Genomic DNA, 19,337 nt, shown 5'->3' on the forward strand with positions numbered 1-19,337 from the left:
TTTATTTTAATTTTGGTAAATAATATTTTATATTATTTTCTTATTGAATTATTTAAATGAAATTTTTAATTGAATTTTTTAAGAAATAAAATTATATTAATTTATTTTTTTAATATATTAAATTAAGTAATAAATTATATTATATAATAAATGTTGATTATGATCCGTTTAAAAGTCAAAGTTCGTCCGCTGCCCATATATCTCCTGCTCTTCTTGTTTGTCACTCAGTCCAATTATACCCCATGCAGATGATGACGATGCTTTCCAAATGGGTTTTATTGATTCTCAGCCTCCTCTTATTTGTTAGGCCAACACCGTCTTCCCTCGCTTCAGAAGAACTCGCAGAAATCTCTAGAAATTTCCTAAGTTATGCCAAAGAACCGGACTTCTTCGATTGGATGGTGGGTATACGGAGGAAAATACATGAGAATCCAGAATTGGGTTATGAGGAATTTGAGACTAGCAAGCTTATTAGAGCCGAATTGGACCAGATGGGCATTGCTTATAAGTACCCAATTGCAGTCACTGGTATTGTTGGATTCGTCGGCTCCGGCAAGCCCCCTTTTGTAGCACTGCGAGCTGACATGGATGCTCTGGCTATGCAGGTTTTCTTTAACAAATTTCAGAGATTCGTTTATTTCTATTCCTTTGCTTAAATCTTCTCAATTAACCGAGTTTTGTGAGAATATAGATTGCAGTTAACTTATTAGCAATCTAGAAATCCATAAACGTGTTTATACCCTATTGAGCTTTCTGATTTTTCAAGTTTTGTAACTTATTCTTAACATCTCCCATTCTCCCTTTTTGGGAAGGTGAGTTTGATATCTTCTTGCTGAGTTGCTGTAACACTAGTAGCGATTTCTACTCTATTTATGAGTCTAGTTGATTAGAGATCAGTAATTATACATGATATCAGTGTTTTGGTCACTAGGAGGTTATGCATTTCAACACTTTCACCCTATGAAGCACCTGTGTAGATACAACCCCATTTAGAATCATCTATATATATTTTATAGAATTAAAACTATTTACTTATCTATAACTAGAACACTTTGTACAACTAAAATAGTCTAAAACATGATAATTATGTGCCAATTTTCAGTTTATCTTGAATTTCTAACCTACCATTCATTTATGTTGTGTTGGTAGACTGCCGCTTACTTTTAGTTAATTCATAAAAAAAACTTCAAATATGTCTCGATTGGGACGCTGAACACAATAATAGAATATGGAACATACCCCCACAATATTGCATGTAAAACCTCACCTATTTTGTATGTTTCAACACTTCATATCCTACTGTTGTAGAATCAGAAGTATAAAATGTGGAAATATTCTAGTCATTTCCATAACTAGCTCCTCTGCATAGAATGAGTAATTGACTATAATAGCCTCTTGACTTGGGGAGGGATCTTGTCTTGCTAACATAGTGCTAACACTTTGTTGTGTCCTTTGGCCTCCTCATTTAATGGGTTATGTTGGGGTTCTTTCTCTGGTGGCTCTCTTAAGCTCTTTTAATGTGCTAGCTTTTTCTATCTTTCTTTATTAATTTTGTAATGGTTCTTCAGGAGATGGTAGAATGGGAGCACAAGAGTAAGGTTCCTGGAAAGATGCATGCTTGTGGTCATGATGGCCACGTCGCAATGCTTCTTGGGGCTGCTAAGATCCTAAACGAACATCTTCGACTCTTGCAGGTTCTTTTTTCTATATGCACTAAGACAATTTTGGCCCCCTTTTCAATTTTATATTCTTCTTAGTTAGGTGTGTTATGGATTTAGGCTTGTCACACCAAACTGATCAACCAAAACAGCTCAAAATCAACCAACACTTGCAGAAAATGAAGAAAATACACTAAAAACAGTTTACAACCTAAACTATTCAAAATAAAGAGGTACATTTTCAACTGAAACTATTCAAAAGAAAGAGGTAGAAGAAAAATATGAAAGCATCAAGCAAATGCCAAACAACACAAAGTTTTTATAGTTATATAACACATTAACACCTACATCCACTTGCCAAGACAGAGCAATGTTATTCACTATGATCAAGATAGAGTTTACCAAGAAGAGTACACTTGTTCTATACAAGAACACTCAAGAAGAAAATGCTCTCGGGTAGCCGCCACTTGGAAAATGGATTTTCAAATGTCAACTAAGATTTTGGCACACAAAATTAGTTCAGTATTTGGAGTCCTTTATATATAAGGATTCCAAATTTACAGTCCAGCCACTTAAAAGATACGAATTTATTCAAAAGCTTCCACAATCCAGAAAACTTGGCCAGCAAGTTGTACCATTGTACCTATGTACTATATTCCAGCATATTCTTTTTGTCCAGGCCATTTTACCAAACTGTCCCCAGATGTCCCTTTGAGTATTAAAATCCCAAATGTTAGAATCTTGACATTCCATGCTACCATACTATTTTAAAAAAAATTCTTCATCATCTCGTATACACTCTTGTAAATGTTAATAATATAAATTTCACAACATAGAAACATTTGTATCATCTATTTCAACAATCTCCACCTTGATGCATATGTGCAATAACCTAAACTCTATATGCAATCACCCGGATCTCAACATTCTCCTATGTTGGCAATCTTCATACAAGTTTCATGCTTCACCCAAGGAACCATCTTTGTCAAGAAGTCATTTGCATTCATCTCAGTTGTAACCTTCTTCTTTGACAATGTCATTTTCTACCAAAACTTTCACAAAATGGAATTTGAGATCAACATGATTGGCCGTCTCATAGTGCAAGGGATTCTTGCTCAAGTGCAAAACACTTGTGTTGTCACCAAAAACAGTAGCCTTTACTACAAGGTTAACTTACTTCCTAACCGATCCGAAAAAGTCTGTTTAGGCAGTTTCTTCGCTGAGTACAACAGAATGGAGAGGTCTGTGGATTGATAACTGTGGATTGATAACAAAGGAAAGCCCCCCTTACTTATGTTATGCCATTTGATTGATGAAAGTTCCGTGCTGCTCACCACTCCTCGAGGCCAAGGACGGGGTCGAACCGTCATTCTAGGATTTGCAGTCCGATACATTTCCATAGGCGAGAATTATAAAAAAGAGATAGATGTTGCTTTTTGAAAAACTTATTTCCACCCTTAAAGCAGCCAGATTAAACCCGGACCAAATCTTTCATCCTCTTTTTACTATTGAATGAAAGTCCTAGACTACTAAAGATGCAAATTGGACTGGCTTTTCTCAATGATCTTAGCTCCCCCGCACCCAACAAGGGAACCGCCTTCTTCTGATCCTAGTGGCTCTGGGTTTGGTCACGAACGCGATTGATTTGAGCTCTATCGTCCCATCCTCTAACTAAACTAGTCCACCAGACAGGGTAGGCAACTCCACTCAATAGGCGTTAGAGTCGTCCTCCTGTTTACATGCTATATATAGCTTCTACTTCTAGGTGAGCTCATTGAATGACATTAGAAAAAATAGCTAAATTCTTAACACTTGGTTTTATAACCTACGCGCCTCTGAAAGTGAGCTTTTGACCTGGCTTCAAGAAAGATAGAATACTCTTTTGATTTGAGTGGTTAGTGACGCTTAATCAGACTTGAAAACAAAGAATGTTCCAGTCAAGAGTGAAAGTTATTCTTGAGTAGCCAGTGGGATGGGACGATTGATGGATAATTCTAGTTTAAAGTATATCATCTTCATTTGATAACTTTGAAATGGGAATTAGGAGTAGACACTCCCTTACAATTGGACATGGAAAATCTAGACTCAACATTTTGAGGTAACTTAGTTCAACATGCTATAAGCATGTCTCTCTTGATTTCCATTCCAAACAATTTTATGATTTTCCAAATCCTTCATATCAAATTCCTTTCCTAATTTAGCCTTAAGATCCACTATAGCCTTCATATTTTTAAAAACAATTCACTTATCATCCACATATAATATCAAATAGATTTTGCATGCACCATGACCATTCTTCCAGTCCCTCAAAAATTTCACATTCTTAACATCTTCAACATTTTTCTTGTAAAACACAATCAAAACTACTTCTGATAGATGAAATTTATTATACCAAAACCTAGATGAATGTTTTAAATCATACAAATATTTTAAGAAGACATGCCTTGTTTTCATTTCCCTCTTCAATGAAACATTTTAGTTGTCTCATGTAGATAGTTTTCTCTAGAATCTAGCAAACAATATAGAGTCAACACGACTAAAATAGAAGTGTACTTCATCATATGGGAGAAAATCTCTTGGTAATCTATACATTCCCTTTGTGTGAACCCCTTAGCCACAAATCTTGCTTTGTACCTTGTGTTTCCAATTTCATCATCACTATTTTTTTTTCTTTTCTGTCTCCGGAGCACAATTGAATGTAGGTATCATGAACACAAGGTTCAAGATACCAGGTCGAGAAAGCCGGGCAACCATTCCCTTATGTGTCAATTGCTAGCGCATCCAGGGCCCCTTAGCCCAACTGGAGAGGCTACGCCTGATCTGAGAAGTGCGCATGGATCGGGTAAAATTGATCAGTTGTACCTATTTTCTCACCCCTATCCTTAACCTTCAATCTTCACCTCAATATTCTCCAAATCCAATATCAACTCTAACAAATTATGAGATACTTCTCCATGATCTTGTCGTCTGCCATCTTATAACCAAATGGCTACTTTTTTTGCTTCTCAATTGTTTTTTACTTCTCCTTTGACAACAAAGCATTGTGGACCTCCTTAAATGTTATGGACTCTCTTTTATAACATTGTGTCCTTGAGAGATTTAAATAGGACTCAAACAGGCTTTGGAGACTATTCAATCTTCACCTAAATATTCTTCAAATCTAAAATCATCTTAAAAATTCATGGTCTTATTGGCCATCTTATAACCAAATCGCTTTTGCTTCTCTGCTGTTTTTGACATCTTCTTTGATAACAAAGCATTGTGTACCTCCTTAAATGTTATGGACTTTCTTTCATACTGTCCTTGAGAATTGAATTGGACTCAAGACAGGTTTTGGAAAAATAGTAGGACTTGATCTTTATCTCAATATTCTTCATATCTAAATTCATCTTAAAAAAATCATCATGGTTCTCCTATATAGTCTTGTGTGCTTCCATCTTATAACCTAACAACTTTTTCTTTAAGAACAATCTCTTCACAAGAGGTTTTGTCATGTAAATGGTCTCAAACATTTTCCATAAGGATGCAGTTGTGGCTTTTTCCTAAACCTCCTCAATACTTTGTCTCTCAAGCTCAAGATGACAATGAAATGAGTTTTTTCAAGGATTTCCTTCTTCTTCTCAAATGTTAATGTAGCTATATCTTATCTTCACCAAACAAAGCATTTACGAACCTTTGATGGACTAAGAGTGCCCTCAACTTCATCCTCTATATCTTAAAGTCATTTTTAATTGTGATCTTCTCTATTTCAAATCGAAGAAAACAGTTTCACTAGTTTTCCATATTATGTCCGGCTGAAGTAGATATACACAAAACCAATTCAACCGCCTTAGATCTGGTGTGCCAGCCATATGATCTTGTTATGGATTTAGGCTTCTCACAACACCAAACTAATCAACCAAAACACCTCAAGATCAACCAACACTTGCAGAAAATGAAGAATACATCATAACAGTTTTCAACCAAAGTTATTCATGAGAAAGAGGTAAAAGAAGAAACGAAAACAACAAGAAAACAACACAAAGTGGTTAGGTCTAACACCTACATACATTTGTAAAGACAAAGCAAAGTTATTCACTATTATCAATATAGAGTTTACAAAGAATATGACATTTGTTGTTCTTTACAAGATATATACAAGAACACTCGAGAGGTAGCCGTTGCCTACCTTATTAACCGTATGACATACTATATCCTTCAATTTCAAAGCCAAATCAAAACCTTCATAAAAATCTTTCTAGTTTCAAAATTGCTTCCAACACATTCCAGCCAAAAAAATTGGATGCACCTTCTTTGTCCACATTTATAACTGCAATAGGAACAAACTTGACCTTCGAGCCACAAAACACATTTTCCTCGGGTACTCACCAAACTAAAAAGACTACAACTGCTACTAATCTCACTCCGAAAAGACTTTTTACTCTATGGATTCTTTGAAGATAAATTTCCTACCACCATGTTGAAGGGGAGAATCTTAACAATCTTCAACATAGTGGTCCCACAAGTCACAAAGACATCAACCCTCCCGAAATATTGCTGCAGCCGAGTATTGGGCTCTCGCACTCAGATCTGTGAAGGAATTTGGATTCGACGTATCCTAAACAATTTAGGAATACCTCTCTATGCACCTATTCAGATGATGTCCGATAATCAAGTTACAATCATTATTGCGAAGCATCCAGTTGATCTCCACTTCATATATGAGATGCCACCGAAGGGTCCATTTAACCCCTTTATGTTACCTCACGCAATTACCCAAGTCAAATTTCGAAGAAATATATGTCAAGTGGGCACTCTCAAGATCTATTACCCAACTTGAAGGGAATATAGAATTAATCAAAGACTGTCTTCTCTCCCCACCTTGGTTCTACTGTGTGTGGCCGGCTGCTTCTTTATATCATAGGAACTCTCTTGTATTATTTCTTTTATTATCCTCACAAAATGTAATATATATTTCTCATAATCTTAATTGTAAATATAATCATACTTCTCTAAAAAAATTCAAGTTTCTACATGCTTTGTTAGGGTGCACACATACTGGTTTTTTTATTACGCAGTTTTTTTTCTAGGACTGGTTGAATACATTTTGTAGACAATGTTTCTAATTATAACTCGTCTTCTATTATAGGGTACAGTGTTGCTAGTTTTTCAACCGGCAGAGGAAGGCGGTGGAGGTGCAGAGAAGATGGTAAAAGCTGGAGTAGTTGAGAATGTTGAAGCCATATTTGGTCTTCATGTTCATCCTAACTTGCCATTAGGTCAGGTATCCTCCAAGCCTGGACCAATTTTGGCAGCATGTGGCTATTTTAATGCTATTATTAAGGGAAAGGGTGGTCATGCTGCAATTCCTCAACAAGCCATAGATCCAATTTTGGCAGCTTCTAGTGTCATTGTTAGCTTACAGCACCTTGTTTCCCGGGAAGCTGACCCACTCGACTCTCAGGTCAGTTTTGTCCCATACCACATCCGAATGAGAAACAACACATGATCTTTGTAATCTATCTCTATTTGACTTAGTTTTATTTCCAAATATAATCTCGCGCAAGATGCGTTCTTGAAATTAGAATTTTTGAATTAAGGTGTTTCCAAATGAGGAATTGACTTGATTTGGAGCAGACTGTTGAATTTGAAACAAAAAAGAAAAAGAAGAACTGACACTAACTTCATTTGACATCTGATGATGATTTTCATTTACATGTAGCATAGCATTTCATTTTCTTATTATTTAGTACTACTCCATTGCCCATCTTTAAACTTACTTTTTCTAATATTATTTAAAGTTTCTAAAAATGACGGTTCTTTGTATGTATTTCCAGGTTGTAACTGTTGCGATGTTCCAAGGTGGAAAAGCATTCAATGTCATTCCAGATTCTGTAACCATCGGGGGAACTTTCCGTGCCTTCTCCAAGGAAAGTTTTATGCAACTTAAGAAGAGAATTGAAAAGGTAACGATTGTTTCATTTTCTCTATAAATAATTTGAGTAGAGGTAAAAACTAAAATTAAGTGTTGAATGTTGAATATTGATACTTAAGTATTGAATTTATATTTAAGTATTGAATTAGTTAAGTGTGAAATAAATCAAATAAAAATATCTGAATTTTAACATTTTTTTGAGAAAATGACAGAACCCTTTATTAGTAAAAGAGGTCGTTTTAAGGGATGAATTTTAACTCTTAATATATAAGTCATTCTGATAAAATATGTGACTAATGCTAGGAAAATACTTCAACTATTTTACAATAGAAACTTGATTAACTTACCAGATTAAGTAGTGTTTGTGTAGGTACTTGCTATATTATCTTTAAGTCATTTGAACTAATTAAGTGAATTTAGATAATAGACAAATAGTAATAATTATTATTAAACGAACTAAATTCAAATAAGTACTTAATTAGTTAGAGTAATAAGTTGTCTTATAATACATTGTCTAAAAGTGAGTGAAAGAAGAGATATTTTATAATTTACTCATCCAATTTCTTTGTTTTTATTGCAAATGGTTCTAATATGTATTATGTACTTTTGATCTAGGTTATAATTGGACAAGCCTCGGTTCAGAGATGCAATGCAACTGTTGATTTCCTGGAAAAGGAGAAGCCTATCTTCCCGGCAACTGTAAATGACGAAAGTTTGCATGAATATTTCCGGAATATTGCAACTGACATGCTTGGGAAGCTAAACGTGAAAGACATATCGCCTCTCATGGGATCAGAGGACTTTGCGTTTTATCAAGAAGTTATCCCTGGCTACTTTTTTTTCATTGGGATGAACACCGACTCAAATGAGAAATTACCAGCTTTCCACTCACCCCAATTCAAGATTAATGAAGATGCACTTCCTTATGGGGCTGCACTTCATGCATCACTAGCTATTAGGTATTTGATTCAATCACAACAGAAGATGATGGCTACTTCATCAGGCGAAAGATATCGTGACGATGAACTATGAACCAATTTTCTGGGTTTGGTAAAATTTCCACAGGGATGATGTTCGATATGTTTAGAATTTGATAGTGCCTTTTTCAAATGTATAGTTGGTATTGTATGTTGAGGAAAAGAAATGAAACAATCCTCCACAACCTGATACCTATGTACCTATGTAGATTATGAATTGCAAATGATTATAAAAATTGTAATAACAAGAATGTAGTGAAAATTAACTCAAAGGTCATCAACATCCCAGATGAATTGTCAAAATCACCAAATCATTCATAAGTCTCAACATTACTATTTGTGATGAAGTGAAAGAAACTTCACAAAAGAATGCAGCTGAGCAGTCAGTGTGAAACTTTTCTGGATTCTTTTGTTGAAGAACCAATTCAATTAGAACTAGAAGACTGTAATTGTTCCAGAAAATTTAACGAAAGAAGTAACTCTAAGCAGAACATGATGGATGATTATAAATAATATACAATCAAAATGATGTTGACTCATTTTTCTTATTTTCAGACTGCAATTCTAAAAACATTTGAAATTGTTATCAATCAATAGAAAAATGATTAATAGGAGTTGTAATATAAAAAAGACATAGGGATAAAATATGTATTCAAAACAAGTTGAAAATTGTGAAATGAACAAGTATAAAAGGAGATTGGTTGCTAAAGACGACAATCAACAATATGTTATATTGAATATTGTAAGAAAACTATAATCTAGAGATTATGAAAAATTATATGTATTTTTGTATTACCGTCGACATGTATATATAAGAAATAAATAAACAAATTCATGGACAGTTTACATGCATGTGCATCCCTAACTTATTACATAAGTCTTCAAATGCCGTCTCGGAAATTTTTTAATGAGTATGTCGACAATTTGAAGTCTTGAAGGAATGTGAGAAAGTACAACTCTTCTGTTGTTGACTTTCTCTAATATAAAGTGTCTATCTATCTCGACGTGTTTAGTTATGTCATGATGTATTGGATTCTTGACGATATTAATAGCGGCAAGATTATCACAATGAAGTTTAATTGACTCGTTATCTATAGCTCCAAGTTCTTTCAAGATTCGGACGATCCATATTCCTTCACACAATTTAAGAGTAAGAGATCTCAATTCAGATTTAGCACTGCTTTTTGATACAACAAATTGATTCTCTCCTGAGCGAATAACGATAAATCGATATTATCTTGAAAAGCGTTAACGGACGATATTCTATTGGATTCATTGTAAAAACCTTCTAAAATATGAAAAAGTTGCTGAAAACCGGTAATAATCTTGATGACGCTATCGAGAAAAAAAAAGAAGGAAAAGTAATCAAAACTTCCCCACCTCCAAGTCGTTTCCCAAGAAAGGAAAAGACAGAAGTACACCATTTAACAACTGCCTGACAAGAACGTCCACCTTAGAAAACTAGCCCAAACAAGCCTCTACCGGCTAAGAAGTGCACACCAACCATTACTAAGCCCATACCTCCAAAGGCACCCAAACCTCCTAGAGTCTTTGATGACCTAGGAATGTCTTTGAGTCGGGTTATGAAGATTCTCTAGGAGAAAATCTTATCAAACCCCTTCCCACAAGAGTGGACATACCACTCTTATAGAAATATGAGAACGCTTGGTGTGACCATCATTAAGAAAATGGACATGATAATGATAATTGTAGCCAGGGACGGACTCAGGATTTCGAACTGGGGTGGGTTTGAAAAAAATTTAGGGTGGGCTTAAAATAATAATGAGAAAATTTTGAAAAAAACAAGTATATAAAAGTAAAGTTTTACCATTTTTTTAATAATTAAATAAAAAAACAATGAATTATATTAAATTTTTTTAAGAAATTAAAGGTAATGAATGTCATATTTTTACCGTAAAAATTTTTTTTTTTTTCGGGGTGGGCTTCAGCCCACCCGAGCCTCTACATAGATTCGTCCCTGATTGTAGCGCCTTTAAACATCTGTTCCAGGACTTGATCGATCATAACGTGATTGCCAAACTTGAGATAGCCAAGAATCCGCTACAGGATCAGCAAGTCAACATGATCACATCTGATGAGGTGACGATTGATGTTGACGCATTGCTGGACTTAATCCATTATGTTGAACTAGAAATCAACATGATTGATCCCTGACATACAAAGAAGTCCAAAACCTATTTCCGTAAAATTTCTGAATGGTAAAGTAAAAAACGACTGTCCACACCCATGCCCTGATAGATATCGCAGCAACACGTGGTGGAACGGATTTTCAACCCTGTTTCATGAAGACCATAATGGCTAATGTGTCATCCACTTCCCAACAGTCAACCTGGAAAAGATAGGAAGATGATCCTAAAGCTCTTAACCTAGGAGACAACCTCCTAAGTCAACTTAGAAGAACGAATGCTAACATTTCCATTTAGAAAATCCCAATGTACTCTATCGAGCATAAAAAAGTCGTTCTCAATGAGTTAAGCAAGGCCAATATCCCTAATAACACTACTCTAAAGGAATTAGTAGGATTCATTTCCGCAAGTTTGCAACATAACATGATCAGTTTTAAAGACAAGGATCTTCTATCAGCCGAATTAGATCGTGTTAAAACCCTCTACATTTCTGTGCAAATGGAGGGAAAGACCATTCTAATGGTCTTGATAGACAATGGATCCGCTCTCAACATATGCCCTTGGAGGATTCTTGAGAAAATAGGCGTATCTAGAGACAAATATCCCACCGTATGACTTGTGTCAAATGTTTCGCCAACTCTCGCCGTGAGATAATGGGTTGCCTTAATTGCACCATCCAAGTGGACGACACACCCTTTCAAGTTGACTTTTGTGTCATCAACATGATTTCTTCCTATAACTTGATCTTATGAAGACCATGGCTTCACAAAGGCAAGACTTTAGTTTCCACGCTGCATCAAAAGCTCAGGTTCATAGCCAACGACCAAGTTATCATGGTCAACGGTGTGACTGACACTACAACAGTCATTAGGTCTACCCATATTGACACTCTTGAGGTTGAACTAAGCGGGTTCAAGATATATATGATCTTCCTAGAAGTTAAGAACTCATCCAATGACCTTAACTTTAGTACATTTAGCCTCCCCTCTATTAAAATTATGCACAAAATGAGATATTTCCCTAGCATGAGCTTAGGCCCAAACACCAATGGCATGCCATCATTTCTTCAACCATGTTACAACATGGATCGCCATAGTTTGGAATATGTCCATATAGGATTTGAAGAAATCCACAAGAAAAGATATCCAAACAACGCATAACTATTCCGCCAACCTTGAATGAACAGTTAATCTGTGAGGACATAGCACCCTATACTTTGACTTCCCCGAACCCTCTACCAATCTAGATTTATAGAGACATTTTTCAGGTCTCAAAATCTTTTCAGATTGTCCTCATAATCCTAAACCTTCTATTTGTGTGATCGGGAAAAGAATAGACTATTAGCACTACCCCCTAAAAAACTTGGCTCAAAATTCCACGACAGCTGATCTAGCTCACGAAGTTAGCTCTTCTAGTGGAACCCATGCCCCATTATCCGTCAATATTTTGATCAACGAAAATAAATCTCTTTCTTCTCTCGTATGTATAGAGATGTCAAATACTGTACATTGTAAGAAAATTGAGAACAATGATCTTGTTAGATAATCTTTTCTTACATGTAATGAACCCTTAGATGTAACACCATAGGTTGAATTTGAATGTATGAGTAGAAATGATCTTTCCTCTTACTCTAATATAAACTTCGAAACTAAAAATTTTTTAGAATACGAGAATGAGATTGTATCTTCATCAGAAAAGACGATCGAAATCAATCTAAGAAAAACCGACGATCCTCAAATCATATTAATCAGCCAAAGTTTAAACTCATAAGAATGTTTGGAGTTAGTTGAGCTATTGAAAGCCATCAAAGACATCTTCGCCTGGTCATACAAGGACATACCAGACATCGATCCAAAGATCACACGATACCATAATCTCCTTTATCCAGATGTTAAGACAATAAAGAAAAAGCTTAGATGGATGAAGGAGGAAGTCTTGACCAAAATCAAAGAAGAAGTCCAAAAGCAACTCGAAGATAGATTTCTCGAGGTAATGGACTATCCTAATTGGATAACCAATGTATTTACCATTATGAAGAAATATAGGAAAATACGTGTATAAATTATCGGGATTTAAATAAGGCTAGTCTTAAAAATCACTTCCCACTACCACACATCAACATATTAGTCGACCACGCTACCGATCACGAACTATTATCATTCATGGATGGATTTTTAGGATACAACCAAATCTTGATGGCCACACAAGACAAGGAAAAAACCACATTCATAACAGAAGTAAGAACCTTCTGTTATCGTGTCATGTCTTTTAGTCTTAAGAACATGGTAGTAACCTATCAAAGGGAAACCACTATGATCCTTTAAGACATGATCCATAAAGAACTGGAAGTCGACGTCGACTACATGATTATCAAATCAAAGGATCGTGAAGGACATGTCTAAAACCTCGAGAAATTCTTATAGAGAATAAGGAAATATCAGCTAAGACTAAATCCGAAGAAATGTACATTCAGAATCACAACTAGTAAAATGCTAGGATTCTGAATCACTCAAAGAGGAATCGAAGTCGATCCCTCTAAGAAAGATGCAATCACAATTATGCTGGTACCTTGAAATGAAAAAGAAGTCCGAGGATTTCTTAGAAAAATACAATACATTAACCGATTCTGTTAGGATCGGGATCGCCAAAGGAGACCAGGGGTCTGACTTGGACGAACGCTTATACAACACGCTAGTTGATACTAACTCGGTTAGAAGTTAATATCGATCTCTATACTACGCAAGTTGTCACAAACTCTTGAACCGAGTTCAAGTACAGAATAGTTTGTTTCAACTTGAAACAACACACACACTATTTGGACAGCGATAAGGAGGTGTGGAGAAGATAAGAAATACAACACAAGATTTATGGATGTTCGTAGATAAAACTTCTATGTCACCCCTTCTTCTCAAACCTTGAGAAGGATATTCACTAAGAATATTCAACCCACTTTACAATACGTCAAATAACCGAGGTTTATTTACTGCTCGTTATTGACTTACAACTCTCACTTTTGACACAGAATGAATGGAATTGTAATACATTTAACACTTTTTTGGACAAAATGTAAACAAGAACAGTTTGAAGCTTTTCGGTTCTATATCTTGATATGTTGCTTCTTGTGTTCGTTGTTTGTATTGTGTCCGTGTTTTTCTGCTGATCTTCAACCTTCTCTTTAAATAGTGAGAATATGACAACGGTCATATTTCTCATACAACGGATACCTGCATGATAATCCTTGATTCTTATTGGTCGGTCAATAAAGGACTGCATGACATTAAATGTGGTTGATACTTCCCAAGAATCAATACAACCGATTAGTTTTTTATTCTCTTGATTTTATCATCTGGAGCGATTTGACAAATACCCACTCCTTGGGGATTGTTGTTGGACTTATACCAAAATAGGTACTTGATCACTTTTGGCAGTCTTCTCCTTCCCAAAGTCTATCATCAGACTTGTATTAAAATGGAAATAACACAGTCTACATATTTGAAGGCTTCCTTCTGCATATTCCCAAAGTAATCCGATTTCTATAAAATGGAAACTTCCAACAGTTCCATATCTTTGATTTGATCTGTTAAATTGCCCGTTATTTTTGTACGATAGTCTAGGATTGTGTCAAATATTGTGCCGACCGGACATCTTACCGGTTTGTTGTTTTAATATCGGTTGACCGGTCTTACTACCGAAGAGTGAAAATCGATCTTTAAAGTATAGGTTTACCGATCCTTCAGCTGAGCGGTAAATTCGTTCGAACTGATTTTCTACTTGATTCTGTTGTAAAGATAGCGAAAGGATATTTTGATTAGAGAATTCAGGTTTGTGTCGCCTATGTGATATCGGTCGACCGGTCTAGAGTGATAAGATTGATTTAAGAATGTGATCGATCCTTGTGTTTCCTGCACAAATGGTGAATTTGGTTAAGTTCTTTAGATAGTTAATTACCTACTAATTAACTATCTAATTTGTTTAACAATTTCTCCCTTTTTGATTATATAAGTTAAATATTCAAAAACCTGTAATTGTTGGCCGTTTTAATTTGTTTTAAAAAAAATTATAGGTTAATTTCTTTAGCAAATTCATTAGTAAGCTTACTATGACATGCGATATAATGTTTAAGTTTCTGAAGAAAGATCTTAAATTGTATGGGACAAAAAATGTCAACAAGCATTTGACATAATAAAGGATTACTTAAAATCCTTTTCCATACTCATGCTGCCAAACCCGACATTCCTCTCATTTTATATCTTATTGTAACAGACACATCTATGAGAAGCCCGTTAGCCAAATAGATGATGATGATATTCGAATATGACATAACCCACACAATACAAAAGTCTATCAAAGGAAGCATTTTATAGACTTCCAAGATGACCAACCCATCATTGTTGAGTCAGAAGACGAACTCGAATTCCCCGATGAGACAATTGTGAGTATCACATCAGATACATGGAAACTGATGTTTGATGGAGCATCCGGAAAGTAGGATTACATAATTGAGATTAGTCGACCTAAAAGGGACGACAACCCAATATACATAAAACTCGATTATCCCATCACCAATAACGAGGTCGAATACAAGGCATGCCTCTAAGGTCTCAAATTGGCAACCAAACTAGAAGTCGTTGGTGACTCTAACTTGGTTATATCCCAAGCCAATGGCACTTGGCAAGTGAAAGGAAAAAACTTGAAACCCTACCACAACCACCTAACCAAACCAATTCAATCAAGTATCGTTTGTTCACGCTATAAGAAGCCAAAACCTCTCCGCGGCCACCTTAACTAATTTGATAGACTTGACTCAAATTCTTGACGGAATTAAAGTCAAACCTTAAAAATCCGAAAAAAGCAAAGACCTGCTTTTGAAAAGAGAGTAGTAACTTCATATGAGAATGCTTTTAAACCTTAGTACAATACTATCCAAAATACATAGAATACAAGAGAGTATCCTTCACTCTTCCGAGCAAAGGATCGACAAACTTTGCGCTAGTATTCAACCAATTATTCTTTGATTGCCAACAAGCTTTACTGTCGATCTTTCGACGGTCAAAACATGTTTTGCACAGATAATCCTGAATCTAAGAGAATCATAAAAGAAGTACATGCAGGGACATGTGGCCCACACATGAATGAAATGGCTTTAACAACGAAAATACTCCGTTTATGATATTATTGGAAAAATTGAACAAGAATGTGTGAGCTATGTAAGGAGTTGTCATCAATGCCAAATTTATGTTAACCTAAAGAATACTTCGACCTCGCTCCCCTACAATATAACATACCCGTTGGCCCTTTTCTACATGGAACATCGATTTCATCGGGAAAATATATCCCCACGCTTCAAATGGACACAACTTCATACTCGTAGTCAAAGACTACTTCACCAAATTGATTGAAGCAGTCTCCTACAAAGTTTTGAAATCATCTCAAGTAACAAAGTTCATTTGAACTACCAACATTGCTAGATATGGAGTCCCACATGCTCTGATTTCAGACAATGGTCGACACATTCAAGGAAAAGTGTTGTAATTGCTCAACGAATTCAAAATTGAGCATCATAAGTCATTATAGACCCCAAAATAATGGTGCGGTCAAACTGGAAAACAAAAACGTGATTATGATCATAAAGAAGATGACTAGCATGTACAAGGATTCACATGAGAAGTTGTCATATGTAGGATCACAATATACGCTCATTTTCCATTCATAAAAAGAGAGATATTTTGTAGAAAGGATGTGTATAATAGGACGAGTTATTTTATTCAATTCCTTAAGGTATTTGGATAAAACACAAACTCACAATCGCAAATACAAGCACCCCTCATAACCGCGTTACAATGTCGCTCATGCATCTTTATAGAGAGATTTATATTTAAAGCATAAAAGAAGTGTAGTCTAAGTCTTTGAATCTTCAAGTCTTTTCATCTTTCTTGATCATGTTTGTTATTTTTGATCGTCTTTATGCGTCTTTCTTGATCATCTAGAGTTTTTCTTGATCATGTTCACGCTTAGAATTTGAGTATTGAAGACACAAAAACAAGAGCTTGTTAGATTAAACTTTTCTCTTTTGATTTCTAGATTTTATTGATTTTTCTCTTTTAGATTTTCTAGAATTTTCTAAACTTAGACTTAGTCTTTTTTCTAGAATCGTCTTTTATCTTGACTTAGTCTCTTTTCTAAAATCTTATATTATCTTGACTTAGTCTCTTTTCTAGAATCTTCTATGAATGTTAGCATTTTGCAATCCTACTCGATTTTTAAATTATGAGGGGAATTAGTTTTAACATTATCAAAAAATTAAGTGAAAAATGATTGACTAGTGATGAAAGTTTTACAAAACTTGGATCAGACTTTGATAAAATAAGTTAATTTAAGGTTGGGTTCAATGTCATATTATGCGTAACTTGATATTATAAAAATATATTTTAAGTGTGCCAAGATTGTTTAGGGCAATGAATTCTTCACCTTCTACTATAAATGGGCAAATTGCTTTACGAGGAATGATTTTCTTAATCATGAACGGTCCTTCCCATTGGGATGAAATTTCCCCTTGGGTCTAGGAGTTCAAGAGTTTGTTTAAGAACTAGATCACCTTCTTTGAGATTTTTAGATTTTACCTTCCTGTTATCAAGATTGTTTTGACTTTCTTACCTATATGGTACATTTATTTGTCCCTAATATGAAGGCTTTGGTAATTGGATTACACCACTTTTGCCTTTGTATCAAGTTTATATTAATTTTTATATTTATAAGCTTGATGATTTGGTTTAAACCGTAGATTTTGTACTTTAATCTGCATTTGATGTGATGGTTTATCAATGGGTTAAAAATGTGTTGTCTAAATTGAAATGATTTTGTAGACTAGATACAGAGACAAGTAAACGTTGACACCCCTTGTTTTGAAAAGTATAATGTACTTGTAGATGACAATTTTATTTATAATGTATACACATATACATATATAGTATTCACGTAATGGTCTATTGAAGAGGTTTTGTTGCTTGGGCACGTCAAACAATGAGTCTGGATAGTATAACTAGGATTTTGTTGCTATGGTGAATCATAAGAGAGTATCACTCACCGATAGTGGAAGGGTTAACACCACCATAATCTGGGAAGTATTAACTCAATCGGGAATTTTTTTTCTCATCTCCACAATGCATACGTCCTGTTGGACGACTCATTTCCAAAGAGAATGATCGATCTCAATTCTTTTAGGTCAAACTCTCGCAACATCGCTTGGATTATAACAAGTTGTTGTTCCTCGTCAACAGACTTTGCATTTAATTTGTAGAAATGTGGGCAGCATCACTTTGATAATTTGGTATACTTCTGAAGATAATAGGGTTATGTACCCTTTTGATCATTCATGTCTAAGCAATTATCAGGATAAAGCTTAAGCATCATTTAGGCGGCATGTCCTCCAATTTGTCTTATCGGGGTTTGAAAATGTAAAAACATATTTTCTTTTAATAGCCAAAATTTGGTTTTTCGAGTTAAGCAATTTAATTCACCAGGAGAGTCGCCAAGAGAGCTGTGAGGTCTAGAAATCCCTACGTCCCGAAAAAACTCGAGATTCGAGAAATTTTAACCTTAATTTGAGATATTAAAAATCCTTTATTAAAATATTAATTAAAAAATCATATAAAAATGTATTTTAATATCTTAAAATTAATTATAATAATTATTAATTTTTATAATCAAATTTAAATAACCATTTGGATTTAAGATAAACAAATTATAATTTGATTAAAGGAATCCTTATTTTAAATTAATCAAAGATAATTAACTTTAATGATTATTTATTTGATTGAATAGTCGCCAATTAATTTTTAATTTAAAATCAATAAAATCTTTGTATACGTGTGTATAAACATAATTTATTTTAGAGATTATATTATTTGCACTCGAAAAATGGTTTTCGCACTATATTATTCGTGTCCACTGAAGAACGGTCTCTACTTCATAAAATTTTAACTATTTCTAAAAAAAATTAGACTTCACGTTTTATTTATCCAATTATTTTTTTAATCCTAGACATATATTTAGGTTTGCCATTTTAATTTTAAAACATTAAAATAAAATAAATGTTCAATATCTAAATTGATGTTAATAATTATTGAGGAGGTCAATTAGTCCTGACCCCGCGTGGCGTCAACAAATGCGTGACTTTCTTTCTCCCTCCTCTTCATCTCAGCATCAAAAGGCGAGCCTTATTTAAATTTTCTTTTTGGAAATTCAAAAATGGAACAACGGATTAAGTATATAACCCGCAAACACACTTAACTATTTAACACTTGTTGTCTAACAGACTTGAACCTAGGACTTTAAGGGAGTATCCATCTCTTATTATCTCTAGGCTAAAAGAGATGATAAGCCTTATTTGAATTGATCAAGGGCCCAGCGATTAAAATTTTTATTTTGAGTCGATCAAAAGTAAAATTTTGCTTTTGATTTGATCAAGTAAAATTTCTAACTTTTGTTTTTCGTCCAGTCTTTTTGTTCCATCTCCGTCATTTATTTATATTTTAACACCTGACTTAGGTCGGTGATAATAATTAATTATTATATATTATATTTAATTTATCTCCAATTTCATACCCAACATTATTTCTAAAATAATTATTTATTTTATTTT

The 19,337-nt window shown here is 34.5% G+C and overlaps 1 protein-coding gene across 1 annotated transcript; it reads left to right on the top strand.

Annotated features, from left to right (window-relative positions):
- Positions 1–178: 178 nt before the first annotated feature.
- Positions 179–8,826, top strand: LOC124936466 (IAA-amino acid hydrolase ILR1-like 4). The gene is made up of 5 exons (XM_047476968.1): positions 179–605; positions 1,569–1,694; positions 6,787–7,101; positions 7,475–7,603; positions 8,188–8,826. The coding sequence occupies exons 1-5, from the start codon at positions 243–245 to the stop codon at positions 8,602–8,604; spliced, it is 1,350 nt and encodes a 449-aa protein (XP_047332924.1). The 5' UTR covers positions 179–242; the 3' UTR covers positions 8,605–8,826.
- Positions 8,827–19,337: the final 10,511 nt, after the last annotated feature.

Source organism: Impatiens glandulifera, chromosome 4 (genome assembly GCF_907164915.1).
Source record: "Impatiens glandulifera chromosome 4, dImpGla2.1, whole genome shotgun sequence".
NCBI classification, from domain to species: domain Eukaryota; kingdom Viridiplantae; phylum Streptophyta; class Magnoliopsida; order Ericales; family Balsaminaceae; genus Impatiens; species Impatiens glandulifera.

Bases quoted from the DNA above. Each gene is read 5' to 3' on its own strand.
- LOC124936466 (XM_047476968.1), top strand. From the start codon at position 243: ATGCAGATGATGACGATGCTTTCCAAATGGGTTTTATTGATTCTCAGC. The intron at 1,695-6,786 runs GTTCTTTTTTCT...CTTCTATTATAG, and splicing joins AACATCTTCGACTCTTGCAG to GGTACAGTGTTGCTAGTTTT. The intron at 7,604-8,187 runs GTAACGATTGTT...CTTTTGATCTAG, and splicing joins TTAAGAAGAGAATTGAAAAG to GTTATAATTGGACAAGCCTC.